General features: G+C 48.8%; 2 protein-coding genes across 5 annotated transcripts; both read right to left on the reverse strand.

The window, feature by feature from the left end:
• Positions 1–2,743: 2,743 nt before the first annotated feature.
• Positions 2,744–12,627, reverse strand: LOC140607098 (CMRF35-like molecule 7). Of its 3 annotated transcripts, none has more exons than XM_072781465.1 (4): positions 12,457–12,627; positions 6,200–6,376; positions 4,684–4,765; positions 2,744–4,036 (listed from the first exon to the last, which is right to left on the reverse strand). In XM_072781465.1, the coding sequence occupies exons 1-4, from the start codon at positions 12,494–12,496 to the stop codon at positions 3,934–3,936; spliced, it is 402 nt and encodes a 133-aa protein (XP_072637566.1). In that variant the 5' UTR covers positions 12,497–12,627; the 3' UTR covers positions 2,744–3,933. The 3 variants fall into 3 exon arrangements, with proteins under 3 accessions (XP_072637566.1, XP_072637564.1, XP_072637565.1); XM_072781463.1 differs by having other exon boundaries at positions 6,200–6,529; XM_072781464.1 differs by lacking the exons at positions 2,744–4,036; positions 4,684–4,765 and adding an exon at positions 4,773–4,932 and having other exon boundaries at positions 6,200–6,529.
• Positions 12,628–18,157: 5,530 nt separating this feature from the next.
• On the reverse strand, positions 18,158–22,857 carry LOC140607099 (CMRF35-like molecule 6). Of its 2 annotated transcripts, XM_072781466.1 has the most exons (6): positions 22,398–22,857; positions 21,592–21,915; positions 19,633–19,747; positions 19,164–19,255; positions 19,014–19,067; positions 18,158–18,499 (listed from the first exon to the last, which is right to left on the reverse strand). In XM_072781466.1, the coding sequence occupies exons 1-6, from the start codon at positions 22,456–22,458 to the stop codon at positions 18,465–18,467; spliced, it is 681 nt and encodes a 226-aa protein (XP_072637567.1). In that variant the 5' UTR covers positions 22,459–22,857; the 3' UTR covers positions 18,158–18,464. The 2 variants fall into 2 exon arrangements, with proteins under 2 accessions (XP_072637567.1, XP_072637568.1); XM_072781467.1 differs by lacking the exon at positions 19,164–19,255.
• Positions 22,858–24,848: the final 1,991 nt, after the last annotated feature.

Here is a 24,848-nt window from a genome sequence, read left to right on the forward strand (position 1 = left end):
CATCCTCACAGCATCCCACTGGACAGTGGTCCCATCTCTTGGGGACAGCGGCCAGCCTCCACCCTCAGGACACCTCCTATTTTGGCCATGCTGAATTGACCCATCATAGGGATGCACAAACTCAAGGGTGATTCATTAACCTGGCTGGGGCTGGTAGGAGATGGGCAGGGGGCTAAGCTCAGAAAAAGTTTGAAGTAAGTTGATCGGGAAATTAGGAGCTGGGATAGAGATGATGCAGGGCAGCAGATGGTGCCTGTCTGGCAAGAGGCTGAAACAGTGGTGCCCAGAGGGACCCCAGGCCGCTGGCCTCTTCCCTGTTAGCCTTCATAGCATGGGTTTTGGGGAGGCCCAGGAAAGTTGCCAGGACTATACCTGGACCCCCGCTTCTGGGGACTTGACTCCCAGAGAGCCTGGGTGGGGAGCAGGTGAGACATAAGCAAACCAGCCATAGGGATCTGGAAAGCCTGAGGCAGGTGGAACAAGGGGGACCAATGAGCCACAGGGGGAGATGCTTCAGAGGATAGGCAGGGAAGGTGCTAGAACCTTCTTCCTTTAGTCTCATTTTTAAAGAAAACACCATTCATAACATATCCAGTGTCAAGAAGAATGAACTGCACGTCCCAGGTGGTGGCAGGGGTCCTTCCCACTGTGGTGGGGCTGCAGCTACTTCTCCGGACCCTGACCAGCTTCTCTCTGCTCTTGGTGAGCTTCCTCTGTAGTTATGAAGCTGCTCAGAAGGAAAAAAATCCATTAAAAAAAAAAGAAAGAAAGAAAGAAAAAGAGGAACGCTTGGGTGGCTCAGCAGTCGATCTTAGTCAGGATCTGAGCCTGGGATCCAGGATTGAGTCCTTCATCGGGCTCCCTGTGGGGAGCCTGCTTCTCCCTCTGCCTGTCTCTGCCTCTCTCTCTCTGTCTCTCATGAATAAATAAATAAATAAATAAATCTTTAAAAAAAAAAGAGAAAAGAAAAAGGAAGTAAGAATGCATGAAGAGGAACTCATGGGAAAGGAGAAGTTGTGCTTTCTTCTTAAAAGAGCAATCTTGGGCAGCCCGGGTGGCTCAGCGGTTTAGCGCCGCCTTCAGCCCAGGGTGTGATCCTGGAGACCTGGGATAGAGTCCCACGTCGGGCTCTCTGCATGGAGCCTGCTTCTCCCTCTGCCTGTGTCTCTGCCTCTCTCTCTGTGTCTTCCATGAATAAATAAATAAAACCTTCAAAAAATAAGAAAAGAGCAATCTTCTCCTACTGTCTGCACTTCTCTGTCTCCACTGACTCTTGGTTATGATGTCTGCTGAAGTGAACATGTGAGGAGCTGCCTCCATCTAGAGCTGTTTAAGGGCACAGGGTCTTTGGCATCAGGTTTCTTAGTAGAAACACATCTGCTAGAAAAAGGTCTCCTGCTCTAGTGGCTAATTTATGATTTCTGTCTTTCTCCCTGCCCCAGACAGTGGGTGTAAGAGGCAAGTTTTGCTTCATAATTTTCTTTTTCTTTTCTTTTCTTTCTTTCTTTCTTTTTTTTTTTTCTTCATCATTTTCATGACAACCCAAGAGGCAGTTCCCAGGAGAGTGCGTGTGTGCATGCATGCACTCATGTGTGTGGTGGGTGTGATGTTCAGGACAGATGAAAGATACCTACCCTAGGGCATCTTCTTTGATGATGTCATGAGAGTAAGAACCCAACCACAGAATCTCCAAAAACATAGGGGTCATTGAATATCAACCAGTAAGACACTGTGGGAAAAGCTGGCACAAGACAGCAATTGCCAGCAGCCTTGCACCCATTTGGGCCAGCTGGTGAAGCTCCTGGGCTCTGGCCTTGTACCCCAAGGGCTGGTTGTCACTGCCCGAGTCTGGTCACATCTTGGAGAGCTGGGCCAGGGAAGTATTCACAGAGATGGTCCTTTGGTGCTCGTGGATCTATGGACTTTGGTCTCCAACAGAGTGACTCAAAGGTTCTTAGTCTGGTTCAAAGTTTATCCTCTCTGGCCCCAGTGGAATTTTCAGGCCGACCACTGACTAGAGCCTTAAACCAAGTGAAAGTGGGAGAAAACTTCTCATTGGCTGAAGGGCAAAGAGAAGGAACTCTCACTTCCCGGTGGGGAGGAGAAGTTCCAGCTACATGCTAGGGACAGGGATTCCCATCTCCTTCATCCCCTGGTGAGGTATTTTCCCGTGGCCTCCTGAGCCCGAGAACCGGGGCCTACCTCTTAGGACAAAGGACAAGGTGGACACATCTTCCCAGGTGTTCAGAGGGGAACGTTCCACATAGAACCAAGGGCTAGGGTGTGGGGAAGACGGAGTGATGTTGCTCAGAGGGCACAAGCTTTTGGTTATGAGTTCTGGGTTTAGTGTAGTGTGTATAGTATGATGACTACAGTTAATAATACTGTGTTGTATACTTGAAATTTGCTAAGAGGGTAGATTTGAAGTGCTCCTCCCATATCAAAAAAAAAGTTTGTAAAGTGATGGATTTGTTAATGAACTAGATTGCAGTGTTCATTTAACAAGGCATATAGATCTTTTTTTAAAAAGATTTTATTTATTTATTCATGAGACACAGAGAGAGGCAGAGACATAGGCAGAGGGAGAAGCAGGTTCCCTGTGGGGAGCCTGTTGGACCAGATCCCAGGACACAGGGATCATGACCTGAGCCAAAGGCAGACTCTTAACCACTGAGCCACGCAGGAGTCCCAGCATATAGATCTTAAATCATCATTTACGCCCCTTAAAAAAAAATCACATGTACACCTTTAATATACACAACTTTATTTGTCAACAGTTGCTCAATAAAGCTTCATGGGACAACAAAGGGAAACATTCCAAACTGATGTGTTTGTGTGTTTTCGCACGTGGGTGGACATGTCTCAGATGGGGCTGTTCCTCCTCACGTGAAGTGATGCTACCTTCAGTGAGAGGACCTATGGCCTGTATGTAAGTTGCAAAGTGACCAAGTCCATCCAAATGGATAAAGGAAAAAACATCATTTATCTCAGACAATTTTAGTTATTAAGATCATCTAAACAAATTAATTATTATTATTTAAACATCATTATGTAGGAGAGGCAACATCCTTTCCCTCAGTTTTTCTGACTGCCCTCCCCAACCTTGAGGTGGTTTCTGAGGCCTAGCAGCCCCAAGGGAGAAGTGAACGTGGCTCCTTGGAAGCCTCAGGCCCTGATGGGTGGGGGACAGGGAGTTCAGGGAGCCAGGACAGAGGAGGAGGAGGAGGGAGAGGGAGGAAAGCCAGCCCTGGAGCTGGGCCCACAGAGCCTCCTGGTCCCTCCTCTGCTCAGGGTACTCAGAGCAGTGTCCTCCCTGGACAGAGGGGATGCCCCAGAACTGGGAACCCACACAGATTCCCCTCTTTGGGGTGTGAGTGCATCCATCAGAGTTCTCATGGGCACAAGCCATCAAAATCCAACTCAACCGGCTTGAGAAAAAACCCTTTATGTATCAGAAGCTCAGACATGGCACGTACTGAGCTGGTCTCAGGAGTGAAGGAGACCAGGGTGTGGGCAGTGCTTCGTGTCTCTGTCTGCACCCCTACTTCTTCTCTCTGTGCTTGGGTCCCTGGCCCTGTGCCCTGACTTCTTCCAGCAGAGAAGGCATGGCTTGAATTCCACCCCAACAGCTCCGACCATGAGCTTCAGCCCGATGGTGGGTAGGGTGGGACATCCCACTCTCAAAGGAGTGGGAACAAGGCCATGGCACCTCAAAAGGGGCCCGAGTTGTGTCTCTGAGCTGTGCAGATTGTGGTGGAAGGGTTCCCGGCCAGCCCTTCAGTGTTTCCCGCCTCTGTCACTGCATCCTGAGGACCCAGAGGCATTTCTTTCATAGCCTGTGTCTCCTTTGGAAATGGGGTCCAGGGGCAGAAGGTTCTGCTCGTCCATCTGTCTAAAGGGTTGTGTCTTTGATGAGAAGATCAGAGGGCAAGTTCATATAGACGGTCTCTGCTGAGACCCCTTCAACCAAAGCACAGCAGAGACCAACAGGAGCAAGATCGGTACCTTCAGGAACACCAGGAGAATGTAGTGGTGCCTGCAAGAGGGGACAGAGCCATCAGAGCCCCAGGCCCCCGGCCCCATCACTCTCAGGGCCCCGACAGCATGGGGCATTGGCCAGCTAGGCAAAGCCTGCGACCATGGACCTGGCAGGCCTACGCCGAGACTCCCCATGAGCCTTCTCAGTGGCTCAACCATCAGGGTTCCTCAGAAGGACCTTCAGCCTGTTGGTTTTGCTTTGCTCTGGGCCCATCTTCCTTTCTGATGGCGCCTCCCGAGGCTCCCCTTCCCGAAGCAGCGCTGTAGGGTCACCCACGACAGGCTGCGCGCCTTTGCTGCTCCCATTAATGCCAGCTCAGGGTGGCTGAACCACACTCCTGCTCTGCAGCATCCGGTGCCTTGCACCGTGGAGATTTTGTCCTCTCTCTCCTCGCACACTCTAGGACATCAGGGCTTTTTTTCTTGACAACTGAATATAGAGAAAGATTCTGCAGAGCAGCTTCCTGGGGAGGGTGGAATGGGAGATGGGGGGTGAGGGGCGACACCGGCAGGAGCCAGTTGGCAGGATGGGAGTAGCTTTGGGCCTTGACCCTGGCTGTGACAGTTCTGGCAACCTGTGAGGGCACCGAAGCAGAGCAGGAGAGGCCCCAGGTAGGGGCAGGGTAAGGACGGAGGCCTACACACCTGATGTAGGAGCCAGATGACGTTCCTGCACGGCCGCTGGTAGTTGTCCTGGATTGCAGGCTGGCCTGGGTGCTCAGAACCCCTAGACACAGGCAGAGTCAGCTACAGGTTATGGGGACAGACAGGGGCTCATGTGTGGCTCCCGGTGCCCTGCCAGGCCCCCTGGGGAGCTCCCCTGCCCCTGGACTGGGAAGCTTCGTCTCTGGATACAGTGCCCAGGCTTCTCCCTTTCTGGTGAGTTTTCTTCTTCTTTTAAAAAATATTTTATTGATTTATGTTAGCAGGGGGCAGGTGGAGAGGCAGAGGGAGAGGGAGAGAATCTCAAACAGACTTTCCGATGAGCACAGAGCCCGATGCAGGGCTCCATCTCACTACCCTGAAATCATGACCTGAGGAGAAACCAAGAGGCAGAAGCTTAACTGACTCAGCGACCCAGGTGCCCTCTGCTGAGTTTTCTGAACCACCACTCAGTTACTCTCCATTGATTCAGATGTGGCGAGAAGAAATAAAAATGAATCAGGAGCACACACTGCAGTTGCTTCTGGGGAGAGAGATCTGGCTTTCCAGTTCTGTCTGCTTAGCCCTCTGGGTGGGACTTTCAGCCGGGGGGAGAACATCCCTGGTCCTTTCTGCTCAAGCAGCGCCTACTCTGGGCTCAAGGACAGATGGTTCTGGAAATGGGGTGCCCAGTTTTTGAGGTGGTAAGGAGGAGGAGGAGGACTCAGGAGGACTGGTGGATAAGAGAGCACATTCAGGTTCAATCGTTAGCAATGGTTATGACAAATTAAACATCTTTATGGGAAACTGTGGTTACGATTTATGGTTGACTGCTTGGTCATGGATTCCTGAGACCAGCTTGGCACTGAGCATCCAGGACCTGTTTTTTAGTTGAGTCCTAGGCCTGAGGAGACCCCAGGACAGTTCGAGGGGTCCCTGACTTTGGCATAATGGCCAAAGCCTTCCTTTCTCTTCACAACATCCATAGTTACGTGAGCCCCTTCTTGGGTCCCTCTATCTCCTTGCTCACTCTTACGCAGCCAGGGAAAGTAGAGGACAGGGCGACTGGGGGCCCAGAGAAGAGAGGCACTGTTGGAACTCCATCAGTTGGAACTACTCAAGGTTGTCGAAGATCCTGGGGTTCAGGGCTTCCCCAGGTGTCTCTCCTGACCCTCTGTGTAGTGATGGGTCTGGAGTGTGACTACCAGAGATTGACCACTACCTAAAGCAGTGCCCCAGGATCCTGTGCAGGCATCCAAGGTCCACCCATGCCAGGGCTGTTGGTCCCCAGGAGAGCTGGCCTGGGCCATGGGCAGTGAAGGGAGGGTCCATATCCCCACTCCCACCCTATAACCTGCCAGCCCTGCATGCATCAGTTGAATACCTCAGGTGACCTCAGAGACTGTGATGAGGACACTCAGGTACTCAGCCATTTTCCTTCTGCCCTTAGGAGTGAGAGCCCCTCACTCTTTCTGTCCTGAGCATGAAGGCCTCACTGTGTAGACAAGAAAATTCTTACCTGGGTCAATGGTCACTTTGATAGGTGCCCCAAGATCAGGTCCAGGTTTGCTAATCCCACACCAGTAAGTGTCTGTGTCACTTTGCCTGACCTCCTTCATGGTCACTGTGAGCAAGTGCTGTCTCTGGTTGTCCCTGATGGACACATGGTCTCTCTTCACTTCTTGCTCTGATCCTTCTGTTTGAACAAGGATGTCACATGATTTCCAGTATGCTCCACGACACCACCACTTCTTGTAGGTCTCCCATCCTGGTGTATAGTGACACTGCACGGTCACTGAGCCCCCCTCTAGGCCCCTCACGGACTCTGGGCCTTGGATGGAGACACAGCCTAGAAAACAGAATCCCAAGATACAACTCTCTGGAGCCAGGCCTGGCCCAGGAGCCCCAAGGGCTCAAGTGGCCCCAGTTCTTGTGTCCAGGGACTGAGCCAGAGTCCCGGCCTTTGCAGCTATCACCTAGCTGACCCCAGAGATCCGCCTCCTCTATCCAGCTTCCCCAATACCTCCCACGGTGATAATGTCCGACTTTTTTGGTCCTCACTTCCCTGGCCCCCTACTCACAGTGGTGACACTCTTGACTTTCTGACGCTGTTTTTCCTTAGCTTTGAAACTCGGTCCTCATCCACTTTCTTCCTTCTCCAACTGCTCATCTCCAAGGCCTCTACTGATTTCTCTTCCTCCCGCTTTAAATCTTGGCGCAAAAGTGGTGTGTTGCTAAATACTTAACAACTAGCCCTCTGGGGAAGAAAATCTCCATTTGTGGCATTTTCCAATTTCTCTAGGGTAAATAGTCCCACCCCAGTTGATCTCAGGCAGTCAGTGCAATGTTACTGGACACACACCTGTGAAGAGTGGGTTCTTGTGAGCCCTGGAGCACCACAGGGGGCAGCCCGGTGGTCTCTCTCCAGGCCTCATTTTGTCCCACTTTATTATACCCCCATGGAGGGATTCTTTCTTTCTGTGATTTTGGTTATTGCCAACATGCTGATGATTCTCCCATTCCATGTCTGTGGCCCGCATTCTCCCCTTAGCTCCAGCTTACCATTTCCAAATACACACTGTCCATCTCCACCCCAAAGTCCATCGTCACAAGACTAAATCCACCCTAAACTTGTTCTGCTTCAGTATTTCCGCTCTCCAGCAGAGGGCTCACATGGCAGATAGCAAAGATAGCTGGGAGTGGGATGGGTTAGAGGCTCGCACAAGTGGACAGGGTATTGTGCTGCTCTGGGGATGGATTCCAGTCAAGCTGACTGAATGAGAGTGGACCAACACTCTTTGTCCCTGGCAATGACTTCTTGTACCTTGATCAAATGGAAGTGAACAAGCACAGAGAAGCAGAGAAGCACAGTGGACGTCTCTCCTGTCTTAGCCCCTCCTGACTAGCTTAGAGCTTCAGGGTCAGGCCAGGTGAGGGTATCTCCATGCGGCCACAGGAATCAGGTCTGTTGTACTGGGAAGGCGCACCTCCTCACACCCTGGACTGTCTCCCCAATGTTATTTTAGTTCACTTGAGGTTTTCATTTGTGCTCAGTAGAATCCTGCCCCCCAAAGATGTTGACATCCCAATCTCAAGAACATGTGAAGTGGGGCAATTATCCTAGAGTATTTAGTTGGGTCTGATGTCATCAGAAGGGTTCGTATAAGATGAAAAAAGACTCAGTGTCAGAGTAAGAGGGAGATTGGAAGAAGCCATGCTGCAGGAAGATGGATGAAGGGATTGTGAGCCAAGGAGCTTGGGCAGCCTCTGGAAGGTGAGCAAGCAGATTCTTCCCTAGAACCTTCAGAGGGAATACAACCTTGCCTACACTTTGATTTTAGCCAGTAAGATCATTTTGGACTTCTGACTTTCAGAACTGTAAGATGATAAGTTTTGTCATTTCAAGCCACGAAGTTTGTGGTCATTTGTTACAGCAGCCATTGGAAAGAAGCTTGGCTCAGCAGAACTAACTCTACTCTAGAGAACTTGGCATCTTCATTGATCCCGTCCTTCCCTTCTTCCTCTACAACTGATGGGTTAGCAATTTCGTTAACTCTACCTCAAAAACACTTCTCAAAATGATTTCCTTCTTTCCTCCCCTACTGTCATGGTTCGTGATGACAGTATGACATAGCAGAAAGAGAGTGAATTTGGACACAGAAAGGCACACCTACCACACATTACTTAGGAAGTCTTGGGTAAGCTACTTCGCTTCCCTGGGCCTTGCTTCTTCTCTATTTGCAAAATGGCTATGCTAATTTCCACTTTGCAGGTTGTTGTAAGACTTGGGTATGTGTCAAACTGCAGGTACCCTTTTGGGGGTTGCCCCATCAGTTGGAGCCTGTCACCACTCAGGAGCTCATCTGGTGCCCGGATCATGGCCGTAGCATCCAGAGAGGCTTCTCCAGCTCCTGCTGCACTCCATTCTCCAATGTCCTCTGCACATTACTGCTGGAGTTACATGCTGAAGTTGTCCCATCTTGGCCTCACCTGCACTTGTCATGAGCAGGATTTCAAGATCTTTTCTACAGCCACTCCCCACTGCCTTAGAATGATTTAAAACACTTTAGTCGGGCATTCAACTTTTCTTTTCCTTCTAGATCCAAGCTCTCTGTCCAGCACCATTTCCTGCTCTTCCCTGCCTTCTGCTGGACCCTATAGCCCACCCCTACTTTTCTCTTCTTCTGACTCTGATGTGCCCTTCCAGGTGCTATGTCACTGCTCATGTCCTTCCTTCTATCAAGAAACCCTTCTCTGAGCCCACCCCGCCTACAGGTCACCTTATTCCCTTTTCCAACCAGAACTACTTCCTCCCGTTGCTCCATATCCTTATAGGAACCTGAGTGCCACACAGATATTTTGTTACCATTACCAGTCTCTCTCTGTCTTCCTTACTAGGATGCTCTGCCCTGAAGGGCAGAGACTTTGTGTTTGTGTTTTCTTTCTCTTCCCCATTCCCAGTCCCCGTATCTGGAGGGTGGAGGTATCTGGATCCTGGAAGTTACTAATAAAGTTTATGATTGTTTTTGCAAAGGAGCTGGCTGTCATGATCTTGGACACAATCATTTTGATTCTGGCATGAATTACAATTTCCATACCAGGGGCCACTAAAGTGGAAGGCTGCCAATTGCAGGGCTAATGTAATACATGGTAGACTCTGGAAGCAAATTCAAATATCACTACTGGGAGATCAAGCTAATAAATAACTGTTTACCCATACCATGTTAAAAGAAGAAGACACATCACAAATAATAATAGGGAAGATGTCCCAGATACGTTATTATTAGGTTCTTAAAATATAACAGAGTGTTTGGATTCCACTTCTATGGTTTTTCTGCAGTGCATGCATAGAAAAAAATAGGGCAATAGGTGTTGTAAACTCTTAATAGCATTCTGTGCTGAAACTGGGGTTTGGGGGGGGGGAATTTCACTGTTTAAGTCATACATTTCTAGTATGTGAAAATGTTTATAATTACCTGATAAAAACAACTAGGAAGAGATTTTAATAATTGAAGACTCAATTAGGAAAAAAAGTTGCTAAGAGACAGTAATCAGTGTCAATGAAAATCAAATACAAGAGTCAACATTTTCCTTCTTAAGACAATACAGACAACACAGCTATGATCCAAAGTTGGGTCAGTGAAGATGGTATTTGCCAATAATCATAAACAGGATTAGAGACATTGTTGACTCAAAATAGAAGTTCATCAATTCCAACTTTGCAAATTTAATCTGGCAATAAAGCATTCATAATGTGATTAGGTTTGTTTAAAAATATGTGGGAAGTTTTCATAAACACAGACTGTGATAGATGGAACTACTAATCAGTGTTTTTTTTTTTTAAGATTTTATTTATTTATTCATGAGAGACACAGAAAGAGAGAGAGGCAGAGACGCAGGCAGAGGAAGAAGCAGGTTCCATGCAGGGAGCCCGAGGTGAGACTTGATCCTGGGTCTCTAGGATCACTCCCTGGACTGAAGGCGGCGCTAAACTGCTGAGCCCCCCGGGCTGCCCCGTAATCAGTGTTTTGTCGAGAGTTGGTCTGAAGGAAAATGGAGATGCTAGGAGAGCAGTCGGCTGGAAGCAGGGCTCAGGAACAGGGCATAAATGCATACAGCTGTTTGAATCTCAATTTTTCCTTTCCCTGACTCTGAGATGTAACCTCTCTCCTTCTTGTCAATCCTTTGGGAAAGTTTGCCACACATGCACAATCCTTGTGTGAATAATCTTGTGTCAGAGTCACTAAAATAGTTGAGCTCCCTATCTGGGTTGATAGCAAGGCAATCAAGTGGAAAGTTCAGAGCAGAGGGGCTCATGGGGGTGCGGAACGTATTAGGGGGGTTGAGCCCACCTTGTTTTGCACAGATGGGACAGGCATCCCTGCTGGTGTCCCCATGCATCTGTGCCAGCTCAAGCTCTGAAGAGTAATTTCTGGGATACAAGTCTGTTCTTCTGTTCCTCCACTTACAAACACTTACCAAGTGCCCATCTATGCCAGTGCCCTACCTTCCTCTCAGGGCTGCTGCAGGACTGTGTAATGGAGCAGACAGGAACATCCTCCCGGAATTTGAGTCATTCTGACTTCACCTCATCCACTTTCTCTCCTTTTCATTTCACAGAAGTAACCCAGAGCACCTAATGGTGGTCTGTTAGTGGGGTGGCTTTCTTGCATCACTGACCTATTTCACTCCCTTCCCTCCTGAACTTACAGAGTTGGAGGAGGAGAGACACCCTGCCCTATCTCTGCAGCCAAGCCCACCCTGCCCAAAGCCAGAGAGCAGCCACTGTCGTCTCAGCCTTCAACTAGGGCAGAAGACTTTTGGGTGGGTGTGTACATATAAGGGCCACTGTGTGTGTATGTGTATGCATGTGAATGCATGAGCACACAGATGTGAATGGGGGCATGACTGCATGTGAGTGTGTGCATCTGACTTCATTGTGTGGATGTGTTGTGTGTGGGAACCCGGGCAGTTTACCCTTCCCCTTGGCCTCTGGGTGAGCTGGATATTGGGATTAAGAGAGGGGGCAGATGGGGGTTTCTGAACTCAAATGCAAAGCTAGAGTCCAGGGGGAGAGGCAGACAATCTGAACTGCTGTCTTTGGGAATTCTGGGCCATTTGGAGTCCTGCCTAGGGAGCATAGTGTTCACAGAGAAGCCGCTGCCCTCTCCATCCATCTATAGATATCAGCACGGGGCTTCTCTGCCACCGATAAAATCAGCAATGGCAAGGTTAATTCTAGAATGACCCCAGATCTCATCTATTTACATCTGATCTGCATAGCAGGGTCTCACAACATTATAACCAGGAAGGGTGTAGAGACCTTCCATTCACACTAGAAATCCAGGTCTTAGAACAATGAGGGACTTGCCCATGTCATGTGCTGCTGTCAGGACTGGAACTCCAGTCTCCCAACTCCCTGACGAGGCCCTTTCTTGGGAATCCCTGTGGACCAGTCTGTTTTGCTAGATGGTCCGCCTCCTGGCTCATAAAGGAGGCTGTATGTGGCCCACAGATATAGCATGCAGTGTGCAAACTTTTGGACTGACCCCAATGTCTTCTCAGTGTATGCAGTGGCTTTCCACAGAGGAAAAGATACATGACCCCTTCCCATCTCCCACCTGGGTTCCTGAGCAATCTTCTCTTAAAGTCTCAGTTCCTGGGCATGCCATCCATCCAAGGGTCTTCTTATTTTGTCTTGTGTGCTTCCAACCTCATGGCCAACCAGTCTCCCCCAGGGTCCCCTGAGCACTGAGGCCCCGGTGCATGAATGGACCATCCTTTCTCAAGCCTCCATATCCTGGCCAAGCAGTCCCCTCTCTCTGAAATGCTCTTCTCCCTTCTCTGCTTGAAGGGCTGATCCCTTTCTTCAAGGCTCATCAAATGGATGGTGTCTATGTGGCTGTCTGCAGCTCCTTTAGCCAGACCTGCTTGGGCCTCTGAGCACACCTCCATCGATGCCTCATCATATCCTGTCACTGGTTGCTGTTTATTTGCACGTCTCACCCACTGAGCTGTCTGGAGTCTTCTTTTTAATGGCCAATTCTGTTTCTTTTTTCCCTTCAAGTCCTCAAAGCCTGGTGCATGTCTGGCATAAAGTAAGAACCCAGTGTTCTTAAGGAGTCCTTAAACCCCATTCAGCGTTTCTGGATAAATTACCAAAGCCACCTCTTATTTTCCCAGGTACAGCACCTCCCTCTCTGCCTGGACTAGCTCTCGGCCCCCTGCCCCACCCCACGGGTACCAGGTCCCTGGGGCCTCCCCCACCAAGCTCACCTGGGAGGCTGAGCAGGAGAAGAACTGGCTGCAGCTGCATGGTCCTGCCTCCCGGGCTCCTGGCCCCTCTGACTGACAACTGGAGAGCACACTCAGATCCCAGCTGGACTCTCACAACTTGGCCTGAGGCCACGCTTGCACTTTGTTTGTCTGGACTGCCTTTGCATATTCTGACCCATTTACTTCCTCTTGTAGAGTATTTCCTGTCTTTAATTATTCAGCAAATTGAGTGTCATTTCTTGGAAGGGCTGGGGGAATATGTGTCTTATTACACTTTTCCATTACAAAGGAAAGAGGAGACTACATATGTGGAGTGAGGAGTGGGGAGGGGCAGGATGAGATGTATCTGCAAATGGGGCAGAGCAAAGGGCATCTGGCCTACCACGCTTTGGGTCAGGAGGTATAGTAGTCTGGGTATCAACTCCAGAAATGTTTCTCTACCACAACAATGGGTCCCAGCAGCAGGAAACAGCAACTCCTTCCCACTCAGGTGTCACATAAGCAAGCTTGGCATACTTGGAGATGCATTTGTTCAGGTGTTATAACCAACAGCATAAAAGTACAGGTTGGAGGACTGGACAGGCCTGGTCTCTAACCCCAAGCACCACTTACTAGCGATGATCATGGACAACTTACTGAACTTTTCTGAGTCTCAGGTTTGTTTCTATAAAATGGACTCATAAGAGTTGTCATGGGAATTAAATGAGAAAAAGTATGTGAAGCTCTGAGGACACAATCCTGGGATAGGGCTAACACCCTACATTTGTATTCGTGCCCTGGACAAAACTTCAGATGTTAGATGAAGAGTTGCATAAAATAGGCCCAAGGCAGGAGACTGAGATAGCCTGGGTTTCCTCATTAGTAATAAGACAAATTCTGGCCTTAACTTGATATAATTTAGTTAAGATCCTGATTTATAACCCAGTAGCTAAAATTCTTGAAGAAAACCTTTGGGAAGCACATAAAGGTACTTCTTCCCTGGTGTCCAGGGCCGGCTATGGAGGGAGGAGGTCTTCCTGGAGGTCCTATAGTTGGGGGCACAATCAGAAGGGCTAAGAGGAGGAAGAAGGCTCAGACCTGTAGTGATGCAAATCATATTATACGTAGAAATCAAAACAGTATGGGATCAGCATAAAAGCATATCGATCAGAATTGAGGGCCACCTGCCTTTTGATCTCGGGGTCATGAGTTCAAGCCTCATGTTGGGTGTGGAGATTACTTAAATAAGTAAAACTTTAAAAAACGATGTAGATCAGCATTGAAAGCCTACAAAATAAACCCCTACATATAAAGTCAACTAATGTTTGACAAGGGAGGCAAGAACAGCTAATGGAGAAAAGGATTATCTCCTCAAGAAATGGTGATAGGAAAACTGGAGAACCATTTGCAGAAGAATGAAACTGGACCCCTCACAAATATTAACTTAAAATGGATTAAGACATAAACCTAAGAACCAAAACTGTGACATTCACAGGAGAAAACGGGAAAAAAAATCCATGACCTTGGTCTTGACAACAATTTTTGAATGTGATACCAAAAGCACAAGAAACAAAAGCAAAGATTAATAAGTAGGACTGCATCAGATTAAAAACTTATGGGGCAGCCTGGGTGGCTCAGGGGTTTAGCGCCACCTTCAGCCCAGGGTGTGATCCTGGAGACCTGGGATCTAGTCCCACATCGGGCTCCCTGCATGGAGCCTGTTTCTCCCTCTGCCTGTGTCTCTGGCTCTCTCTCTCTCTCTCTCTGTCTCTCATGAGTAAATAAATAAAATCATTAAAAAATAAATAAATAAATAAATAAATAAATAAATAAATAAATAAAAGCTTGTGCCCAGCAATAGAAACAATGAAATAAAAAGATAACCCTCAGAATGGGAGGAAATATTTGCAAATCATATATCAGATAAGGGGTGAATATATCCCAAATATATAAAAAGCTCATACAACTCACTAACAACAACAACAACAACATAACAACTCCTAATAATATGATTGGGCTGGGTTTTTAAAAAATATGTGGGTGGGGAGTGTCTGAGTGACTCCACTGGTTGGGTGGCCGACTCTTGATTTCAGCTCAGGTCATGATCTCAGGGTCCTGGGATGGAGCCCTGCATTGCGCTCTGCACTCGGTGGGGAGTCTGCTTGAGATTCTCTCTCTCCCTCTCCCTTTGCTCTCTGTCTTTCTCATCAATCAATCAATCTTAAGAAAATAAATAAAAAATAAAAAAAATATTTGCAAAATTTTCATAAACACAGGCTGTGATGAGTGGAATTATTTATCCTGTCTAAATGTTTTGTCAAGAGTTGGTCTGAAGGAATCTTGTCTCACATTTAGATCTTTCATCCATTTTGAGTTTATCTTTGTGTATGGTGAAAGAGAGTGGTCTAGTTTCATTCTTCTGCAAGCGGATGTCCAATTTTCCCAGCACCATTTCTTGAAGAGACTGTCTTTCTTCCAATGGATAGTCTTTCCTCCTTTATCGAATATTAGTTGACCATAAAGTTCAGGGTCCACTTCTGGATTCTCTATTCTGTTCCACTGATCTATGTGTCTGTTTTTGTGCCAGTACCACACTGTCTTGATGACCACAGCTTTGTAGTACAACCTGAAATCTGGCATTGTGATGCCCCCAGGTATGGTTTTCTTTTTTAAAATTCCCCTGGCTATTCGGGGTCTTTTCTGATTCCACACAAATCTTAAAAAAAATTTGTTCTAACTCTCTGAAGAGGGGGATCCCTGGGTGGCGCAGCGGTTTAGCGCCTGCCTTTGGCCCGGGGCGCGATCCTGGAGACCCGGGATCGAATCCCACGTCGGGCTCCCGGTGCATGGAGCCTGCTTCTCCCTCTGCCTGTGCCTCTGCCTCTCTCTCTCTCTCTCTCTCTGTGTAACTATATAAATAAATAAAAATTAAAAAAAATAACTCTCTGAAGAAAGTCCATGATATTTTGATAGGGATTGCATTAAACGTGTAAATTGCCCTGGGTAACATTGACATTTTCAAAATATTAATTCTTCCAATCCATGAGCATGGAATATTTTTCCATCTCTTTGTGTCTTCCTCAATTTCTTTCAGAAGTGTTCTATAGTTTTGAGGGTATAGATCCTTTACATCTTTGGTTAGATTTATTCCTAGGTATCTTATGCTTTTGGGTGCAATTGTAAATGGGATTGACTCCTTAATTTCTCTTTCTTCAGTCTCATTGTTAGTGTATAGAAATGCCACTGATTTCTGGGCATTGATTTTGTATCCTGCCACGCTACCGAATTGCTGTATGAGTTCTAGCAATCTTAGGGTGGAGGCTTTTGGGTTTTCTATGTAGAGTATCATGTCATCGGCGAAGAGGGAGAGTTTGACTTCTTTGCCAATTTGAATGCCTTTAATGTCTTTTTGTTGTCTGACTGTTGAGGCTAGGACTTCCAGTACCATGTTGAATAGCAGTGGTGAGAGTGGACATCCCTGTCTTGTTCCTGATCTTAGGGGAAAGGATCCCAGTGCTTCCCCATTGAGAATGATATTTGCTGTGGGCTTTTCGTAGATGGTTTTTAAGATGTCGAGGAATGTTCCCTCTATCCCTACACTCTGAAGAGTTTTGATCAGGAATGGATGCTGTATTTTGTCAAATGCTTTCTCTGCATCTAATGAGAGGATCATATGGTTCTTGGTTTTTCTCTTGCTGATATGATGAATCACATTGATTGTTTTACGAGTATTGAACCAGCCTGTGTCTCGGGGATAAATCCTACTTGGTCATGGTGAATCATTTTCTTAATGTACTGTTGGATCCTATTGGCTAGTATCTTGTTGAGAATTTTTGCATCCATGTTCATCAGGGATATTGGTCTGTAATTCTCCTTTTTGGTGGGGTCTTTGTCTGGCTTTGGAATTAAGGTGATGCTGGCCTCAGAACGAATTTGGAAGTACTCCATCTCTTTCTATCTTTCCAAACAGCTTTAGTAAAATAGGTATGGTTTCTTCTTTAAACGTTTGATAGAATTCCCCTGGGAAGCCATCTGGCCCTGGACTTTTGTGTCTTGGGAGGTTTTTGATGACTGCTTCAATTTCCTCCCTAGTTATTGGCCTGTTCAGGTTTTCTATTTCTTCCGGTACAGGTCTTTACTTGCAAGCACTTACTGAGCACCCACTCACCAATGCCTTCGACAAGTTTATTATTTATTTATTTATTTTAATTTTAATTTTATTTTATTTTTATTGGAGTTCAATTTTCCAACATATAGCATAATACGCAGTGTTCATCCCACCAAGTGCCCCCATCAGTGCCCATCACCCAGTCACCCCAACCCCCTGCCCACCTTCCCTTCCACTAGACAAGTTTAGAGTCCCCCTAACAGTGCACACAGGTTTCCACTCCTTCACATTCTCGCTGAAGCTTGCTCTCTCCTGTTTTTTTTGGTGATAGCCATTCTGACAGGTGGAAGCGATGTCTCATCATGGTTTTGATTTGCCTCTCCCTGACAAGAAGTGATGTTGAGCACCTTTTAATGTACCTGTTGCCCATTTGTATGTCTTCTTTGGAAAAATGTCTATTTGGTTCCTCTGCCCATGTTTTTGTTTAATAAAAAGATTTTATTTATTTATTTGACAGAGAGAGAGAGAGAGCAAGCACAAGGAAGGGGAGCAGTGGAGGGAGAGGGAGAAGCAGGCTCCCTACTGAGTAGGGAGCTGATGTGGGCTCCATCCCAGGACTGTGGGATTATGACCTGAGCTAAAGGCAGATGCTTAACAGACTGAGCCACCCACCCAGGTTCCCCCTGTTGTATTTCTTGAGAGAGAGAGAGAGAGCATGAGTGCAGAGAGAGGGACGGAGAGAGAAGGAGAGAGAATCTTACGTCCCATGCTCAGTGAAGTCCAACATGGAACTTGATGAGGCACTTAATCTCATGACTCTGAGATCATGACCTGAGTCAAAATCAAGAGTCAGGGACACCTGGGTTGCTTGGGGGTTGAGTGTCTGCCTTTGGCTCAGGTCGTGATCCCAGGGTCCTGGGATCAAGTCCCGCATCAGGCTCCCTAAGGGGAGCCTACTTCTCCCTCTGCCTATGTCTCTGCCTTTCTCTGTGTCTCTCATGAATAAATAAATAAAATCGTTTTTAAAAAATCAAGAGTCAGATGCTTAATCCACTAAGCCACCTCTCTCTGCCCATGTTATAATTGGATTGGCCAAAGGATACAAACTTTTGATTATAAGATGAATATATTCTGGAGACCTAATGCATAACATGGTGACTACAGTTAATAATAATTATTATACACTTAAAAGATGCTAAGAGAGCAGATCTTAAATATTCTCACCACAAAAAAGAAATGGTAGTGATGTGGCACGATGGAGATGTTAGCTAACCCCACAGTGGTAACCAATTTGCAATATGTGTGCATCAACAACACGCTGAACCTTCATACCACATAATATGTCAGTTGTATCTAAATAAATCTGGAAAAAATAAAATAAACTTGAGGACCATTAAAAAATACATGTATATAGTTTGAAAATATGTATGCATATATGTGGCAACCTCATGAAGAAAACTAGGAGAAAATGAATCTAAAATTCATAGTGGTTTCCTCAGAGAAGACCTTGGGGCTTCAGAAATATTAACAGTGTTTTTTACTTTTTTTTTTTTTTTTTTTTTTTAGTGTTTTTTTACTTAAGCTGTGAGGTGGGCACCCGAGGGTTGAAGTGTATTTGGAATTTAAGGAGTGTGCATTTATTGGGAACATTCTCAATGTCTATGATACATTGCAGCAAAAGTCACAAAAATGTTTACAGAGTATTCTGATGGGAATACAGACAATGGCTGGATGAATTGTTCAGAGGGCCATTCCTATCCATCAGAGGGACTGTGTTCTGGGCGGGTCGCAGTGGGTGGGTCTTGGTGTTACTGGTTTTCATTATCAGGTGGTCTCCGCCTCCCCACAGAGCCCTTCTGAGGTCTGTTCACCTAGAGAACAGCACTGAGGAAGCCCAGGAGCAAGGGCACCTCCAGGAAGATCAGGAGCAGGAAGTAGATCCTGCTGAGCAGGGACCTGTAGGGGACACGGGGACAGACAGTGAGCCACACATCCTCAGGTAGAGGCCTGGTACCCTCCACTGTCCTTCTGTCCCTGGGCCCATGTCCTGAGGCCACAGCAGTCCACACAGAGATCAGTCCCAGGTGGGTCCATGGGCAGGGCAACCCCACACTACAGACCACTCCCGTGACCCTCAGGCTAAGAACTGCCCTTGAGACAGGACTGTGGATGCGGAAAGGGCCCGGCCACTGGAGTGACATGAGGGACACGCCAGGGAGTGGGTGGGACCTTGGCTGGGAATTGAGGTCTACCTAAGCCCTCCCCATTTGGGGGTTACTCTGTGTGGGGGACAGACATCAGTGTCAAGGTTATTGTTTGATGTTTGCTCTTCCATAAACAGTATTTCCCAGGAGGGATTGGAAATGTTTGCCTCAGTCCCAGGGAGCATCTGGCGCCTGTGCGGTGCCTCTAAAAGGTTAGCCTTAAAATTCAGTGGGTGGAGATGGAAGGAAGGAATGACCTCACTCACCTCTCCCCTCCGTCAGAGGCCTGGTCTTCAACAGGATGACTCTCCATCCAGGGCCTGTGGGGGAAGCAGGGGAGAGAGTGCAGGGGTCACTGAGCCCCAGAGCACCTGGCCTGGGCCAGGATCTGAAGGCCCCCTTTGGAAAACACTTACACTTGCTCTTTCCTGTCCCTGGAGACTGATTTCTGCAGGCACCTGAGAGCTGGCTCCTCAATCCTGCAGGACTCCAGGGAAATGTCCTCTCCCTGGCAAGGCCTCTCTGATCATTGTGTATTAGATAACGATCCTGCCACCTGTCACCCTCCCACACATGCTCTCCCAGACTCATCTGTCCTATTTCCCCCAAGCATTCATCACAAACTGGCATACTTCGAATGATGAATGTGCTGACTTCTTCACTGTGCGAATTTCCCAACTTTTGTCAGAGCAGGGTTGTGTCTAGGTGGCCCAGAGCCGTGTCCTCAGAAGAGCGGCGGGCACTTGTAGGACTTCCACAATTAGACGTGGAATTACTAAAGAAGTGAGGGACCTAGGTCAAGAGAGCCCCACCCCCATTCTTCACCCCTCCGCGTTGCCTAGAGAGCACCCTGGTGTCAGAAATCTCCAGTTGCTGGCCCCTTACCCAGGACGTTGCCTGCTGTTGGAGGTCTCCTGTGGGGTTGCGGTGCTCCACGTGGATGCTGGAAGGATCGTAGAAAGAACTGAGGTGCTGGTGGGCCTCCCAGAACTGGGGTCTCCTGGGAGAGAGGGAGAAACCCATGTCAGGCCTGCAGTCTTCCCCCAGGCTCCCCCTCTCTGTCTGCTGTGAGGTTCTGACTCACAGAGTTCCGGTCACTCAGGCCACCTGGACAGATGTCCTGGCTTTGGCATCCCCCCACAGCTATGCCCAGGCCTGACTGGGACTTGGCCCTTCCCTTGATCCACCCTCCAGGGGTGCACCCTGGCCAGGTGGACACTTTCAGATGCAGAGTCATCCTGCTTCCTGGGGAACATGAGAGTGTGTGGAGAGAGCAGCTGGGTCCGGTCTCAGCCACACCACACCTTGTTTACCCCAGCAGAGGATGGGGTGAGGTTTAGTCTGTAGAGATGGATCCAGAGTGTGGGGTGGGGTAGGGTGCGGCAGGGTCCTCAGGCATGGCTATGTCTGGAGTGAGGGTCACAAAGCAAGGCACTCAGCAGAGTCTACACTGAATGAGTCGACCCTGGCACTCAATGACTAGGCCCCTGAATTGTCAGCCAGGCCTGGGAACCTGGGTGGCCACTGGACAGTCCTCTCTGGGGTAGGGAATGACCCGAAAGAAAGATCTAGAGGGACAGACATACACCCAGTGTACCCCATAGAAAGAAGTCTGTCTTGAAGCCAACTGGACAAAGGTGTTTCCCTCGAAGGGCAGGTGGTGTCCATGGACACTCAGCTCCTCACTGTTAAACAGGAATCCACAGAAGGCATGGGAGGGAAATGTCCCGTGTGAGAGAAACAAAGACCTACAGAAAGGACCCCAGAGGAACCAGAGAGAAATTCAGAATAAGAGCACAAGATACAAATCTACAGCCTTAGATGGATGACCTCCCTGCAGGTCTTAGGCAGCAAAAACAGAGTTCTAGTAAAGAAGAACTATTGGGACACCTGGGTGGCTCAGTGGCTGAGTGTCTGCCTTTGGCTCAGATTGTGATCCTAGGATCCTGGGATCAAATCCTGCATCGGGCTCCCCACAGGGACCCTGCTGCTCCCTCTGCCTGGGTCTTTGTGTCTCTCATGAATTAAAAAAAAAAAAAAAGAAACTATTTGCAGCACATGGAAGTATATTTGGGGTCATAGGACCTGAAAACTCATTTTTCTCATCCTTCTTCTCCTTTGTCTGCGGGGGGAATTTTAGGGGAATCTCTGGGCTCCCTCCTGTGGGGACAAGGGGCCAGAGGGGGAGGGAAGGGTCAAGCTGGAGGGGCTGAGTGGTCCCCAAATGGTCACAGTAGCCCTCTCTCGAGGCTGCAGCAGACCCCCCAGGATCAGAGCTGTGAGGCTGGAGCCTCATGAACCATCCATGACCCAGTCATGTCCAGGCGCAGGGGCAGCCAGTAAGGGAAGGGAGGAAATGCCCTAGGGGTCCTAGGGAAGACAGAGTGAGGTCCAGGGAGAGACTCGGGTCCCCTTGAGCGAGGACAGGACCCTTGTTAAGACAGGAAGGCAGCCATCCCCAGACTCAGGGCCATTCCCACTCATCCCCCCGTGAGAGCTTTAGGGGTGAGAGTGTGTCGGGACGTAGTGTACAGAGGCACCAAGGACAACCAGACATGTGCATGTGCATGTTGAGTGTGCAGACAACACAATGCGCACATGCACAAATGCACCCATGCCTAGACATGCACACGCACATATAACAGATTCCACACATGGACACACACACACACATAAGGACATATACATGCACGTCCGGGGTGTCCTGCATCACCGACCCCAGCCTCACCCCGCTTTTCTCTCCCACATCCCACTACTCTCCTGACAGAGGCAGGGTGATCAGCCCGGTCTCAGGTAGCCCAGGTGCTGGTGCTGGTGCTGGGGGAGGGGGTGTACGCAGCTCACCTGGGGTCACAGACACCACAACGGAGAAGGTGGGGTCAACCCACAGTGTGTCGATCCCACACTTGTATGTTCCTGCATCACCTTCTGTGAGGTTCTTCAAGGTCACTGTGAAGGTGAGGTCTGCAGGATGGTCCCTGATGGACACGCGGCCTTTCGTCACTTCTCTCTGTGACTCTGTGGTCTCCACGATCTTCTTCCACACACATGGGCTTTTGCACCAGTATTTGTCATGGTCTCTGAATCCCTCCTTGTACTGACACCGCACGCTCAGGGATCCCCCCACGGTGCCCGACACGGAGTCGGGGCCACGCAGAGACGAACAGCCTGGAAAACACAGCCGAGTGTGGCCCCTCAGCAGATGGGCCTGGGTTAGGGGGATCTGGGGACAAGGTGATCCTTGAGTCCCTTGAGGGCCCTCAGGGTCTGGCAGAGGCCTTTCCTGAGACCAGAGGGAGGGGAAGTAGCTCCCCCATCACTGAGAGGCACAAGGAGAGGGTGTCCGTGGCATGGGTGTGTGTGTGATGCACTGAGACGTCATTTCTGACCGTGACACCATGGGTAAGGGTGGTCCTCTCGTCACTGCTGCTCTGTCCTGAAGAGTGGACACGACTCACCTGCTTAGGCACTGAATCTTCCTGTCACTGCTGAGGCCATGTTGGCTGATCCTAGAATCTTCTCTGCTCTCCTGCCTTCCCCCTACATCCACCTTCCCTCCCTTTGGGCCGCCCTGCATCCACACTCCCCCTGCCTCCCTCCCTCACTCCCACTTGGGGCAGACTTCCCTGCCAGGGCTTGGCCCCACTCACCTGGAACCTGCAGAAGGAGCAGAGCTGCAGGTAGCCACACCATCCAGTCCCACGTGGTCATGTCTGCAGCACAGCTGTCACCCCTGCAATGCCAGGTACCCGGGGGGTACCAATTTCAAGCCTCCAAAACAGAGGATCTGGTGTCCACACCCCACTTCTGCTTTCTCAGCCCTCTTTGCTTCCTCATCCAACCTGTCATTGTTCTCCACAACCTTCTTCCACGATGACTCAAGCTGCTTGGGTGTATGAAGTTCAGGGAGGGAGGAGCACAGGCTGAGAAAGAGCCCTGGACCTAGTGACTCAGGCACCTCTCAATCCCAATGACGGGAAGGCTCCAGAGCCAGGTCCAGGACTGGACTGGGATTGCTGAACCTTCCACAGCCCACAGCTGCTCCTCCCACGGTCCACACCCACTGCACACAGTGGAGGCTTTCCTCCTCATTGGAACTTCCGTACCTTGTGACACATCACTTCCTTTAGCAAGACGGACCATGTCCAGGGTGGATCCCAGAGCAGCCCATCCTCTCCGCCCTCAGTGGTGATCACATTGGTATTAGGATCCCGCAGCCTGCAGCTCCAAGCACCCACAATCCACATGGGACATCTGTTCTCCTCTGGCCACAGAAGTTGACACTGTGATCTCAGATGCTTTCAAAGGTCCCATTTTGGTTCTGGGTTCCCAAGCAGGGTACAAATCCCTCAGGCTGTGCTTCCCTCCTGTGCGTTTCTCTGTTTTCCAGACACAGATGTAGAGTGATGTCACCAACCCCATGAGCACCTCCCTTTTGATTTCTTCTTCTTTTTTTTTTAATTTTTTTTTTTTATTTCTTCTTCTTTGGGAAGTCCACGCTACTGTGACTCACAGGGCAGAGTATTGAGAATGGACAAGAGTGACCAGAGATGGAAGGTGCTGATGGGGCGGTGGGGACATGGGACGGTGAGACTAGGCTCCTCCTCTCCATCCAATGGCCCAAGGGGGTGGTTGTGTAATGAGAGGGTGGTCTGCCAAAGCACTGCCTGCCAGGATCCCTTTTGGTTCAGAGAGGTGACGAGGGCGTCTTCCAGGTGCAGAGATAGGGAATGTTCCTCTCCAGGAGGTGGGAAGGCGGGTCTGTCCTAACTTAAATTGGTTCATTCTCATGACCTGATGGGTTTGGGGTGAGGTTGCCCTAGAAATGGCAGGGAGGCAGGTCAAGGTGCCACACCCAACATCTTGCCTGGGCTATGCCAGCTTCTGAACCTTGTCATGCACAACCAGATCCATCAATTCCCCCGAAACGCTCTCTCCCCAGATCTGCTCTTCCTCCACACTCTTACCCAGATCAAAGGCAACAATACTCCCAGGGCTTCCTCTCTCTGCCACTCCCCCCGAATGCTTATTCTGGAGCTCTCCATCTGCCCATATGCCCTCTTCCTCCTGACATCACAACTGTCCTTTATCTTCTCAGTGCAATGGTGACATCCCTGTTCTTCTCAGTTCACTCATGCCTGGTCCTTCCTCTTTTCCATTTATCAGCAAGAGAACACTTGTCAGTATACCCTGGACACCTTTTGTCCTACACCATTCAAATGAAACCCACTCTCCTTGCTTGGCTTACACAGCCTGAGTGGGTCTGGCCACGGCCATGTTTGCAGTTCCGTCTTGCTCCCAACCCCAAGCGGCCTGTGCTCCAACCACAGTGCCCGACCTTCCCCAGGGCTTTACCATCTGCTTGTTCCTCTCTCTGGACCCTTTGCCCAATTCTTCTCACTGCTCTTTCCTTCTTACTCTTTAGATTTCACCTTGGATGTCACTTCTTCAGCAAGTCCTTCCAGATCACTCTTCCAAGGGGTCACTCTGTTATCCCAATCACCGACCCCTGTTTGGTTCCTCCATAGTTCACCAAACCTCATTAATACAGTTTCTTTTGGTGGTTTCTATCCATCTCCACCCTAGGACAGAGCTCATATCATAGCACTGTTCTGGATCTGTTCCATTCATCACAGAATGACCTGGGGCCCAGTTGCAGTATATCACAAATGGTCAGCTTATGATAAATATTTACTGAATGAGTGAATGAGTGAATCCAGTGAATGAATAAAGAGTGAATTGGCAGCAGATATTGACCCTAAGCAAGTGTGGTCGAACTAGATTCGATATCTGTCACAGCATAACAAATTCCCCCAACACATTAGCAGCTGAAAACGACAAACATTTCTTATCTCACACTTCCTGAGAGTCACAAATCTGAGAGTGGCTTATCTGGGTAGCTGTGGCTCAGGGTGTCTCTTGCACGAAGTTGCAGTCAAGATGTTGACCAAACTATACTCATCTGAGGGCTAGATTGACCTGGAGGATCTGCTTCCAAGATGGCATGCTCACATGCCGGTTGGCAGGAGACCTTAGCTCCTGGCTCTATAAACTGCAGGAGTGTCTTCATAATATGGCAACTAGCTTCTCCCAGAGGGAGT

Source organism: Canis lupus, chromosome 16 (assembly GCF_048164855.1).
Source record: "Canis lupus baileyi chromosome 16, mCanLup2.hap1, whole genome shotgun sequence".
In the NCBI taxonomy this organism is placed as follows: domain Eukaryota; kingdom Metazoa; phylum Chordata; class Mammalia; order Carnivora; family Canidae; genus Canis; species Canis lupus.

Coding starts and splice junctions, on each gene's coding strand:
- LOC140607098 (XM_072781463.1), bottom strand. CDS start 12,496: ATGCAGCTGCAGCCAGTTCTTCTCCTGCTCAGCCTCCCAG. Junction 6,530..12,456: donor TCTCCTGCTCAGCCTCCCAG/GTGAGCTTGGTG, acceptor TCTGTTTTCTAG/GCTGTGTCTCCATCCAAGGC. Junction 4,766..6,199: donor CAAAGTGACCATTGACCCAG/GTAAGAATTTTC, acceptor GCCTGTGTCTAG/GGGTTCTGAGCACCCAGGCC.
- LOC140607099 (XM_072781466.1), bottom strand. CDS start 22,458: ATGACCACGTGGGACTGGATGGTGTGGCTACCTGCAGCTCTGCTCCTT. Junction 19,256..19,632: donor AACAGCAGGCAACGTCCTGG/GTAAGGGGCCAG, acceptor AGGCCTTGCCAG/GGAGAGGACATTTCCCTGGA. Junction 19,068..19,163: donor AGGGACAGGAAAGAGCAAGT/GTAAGTGTTTTC, acceptor CTTCCCCCACAG/GCCCTGGATGGAGAGTCATC.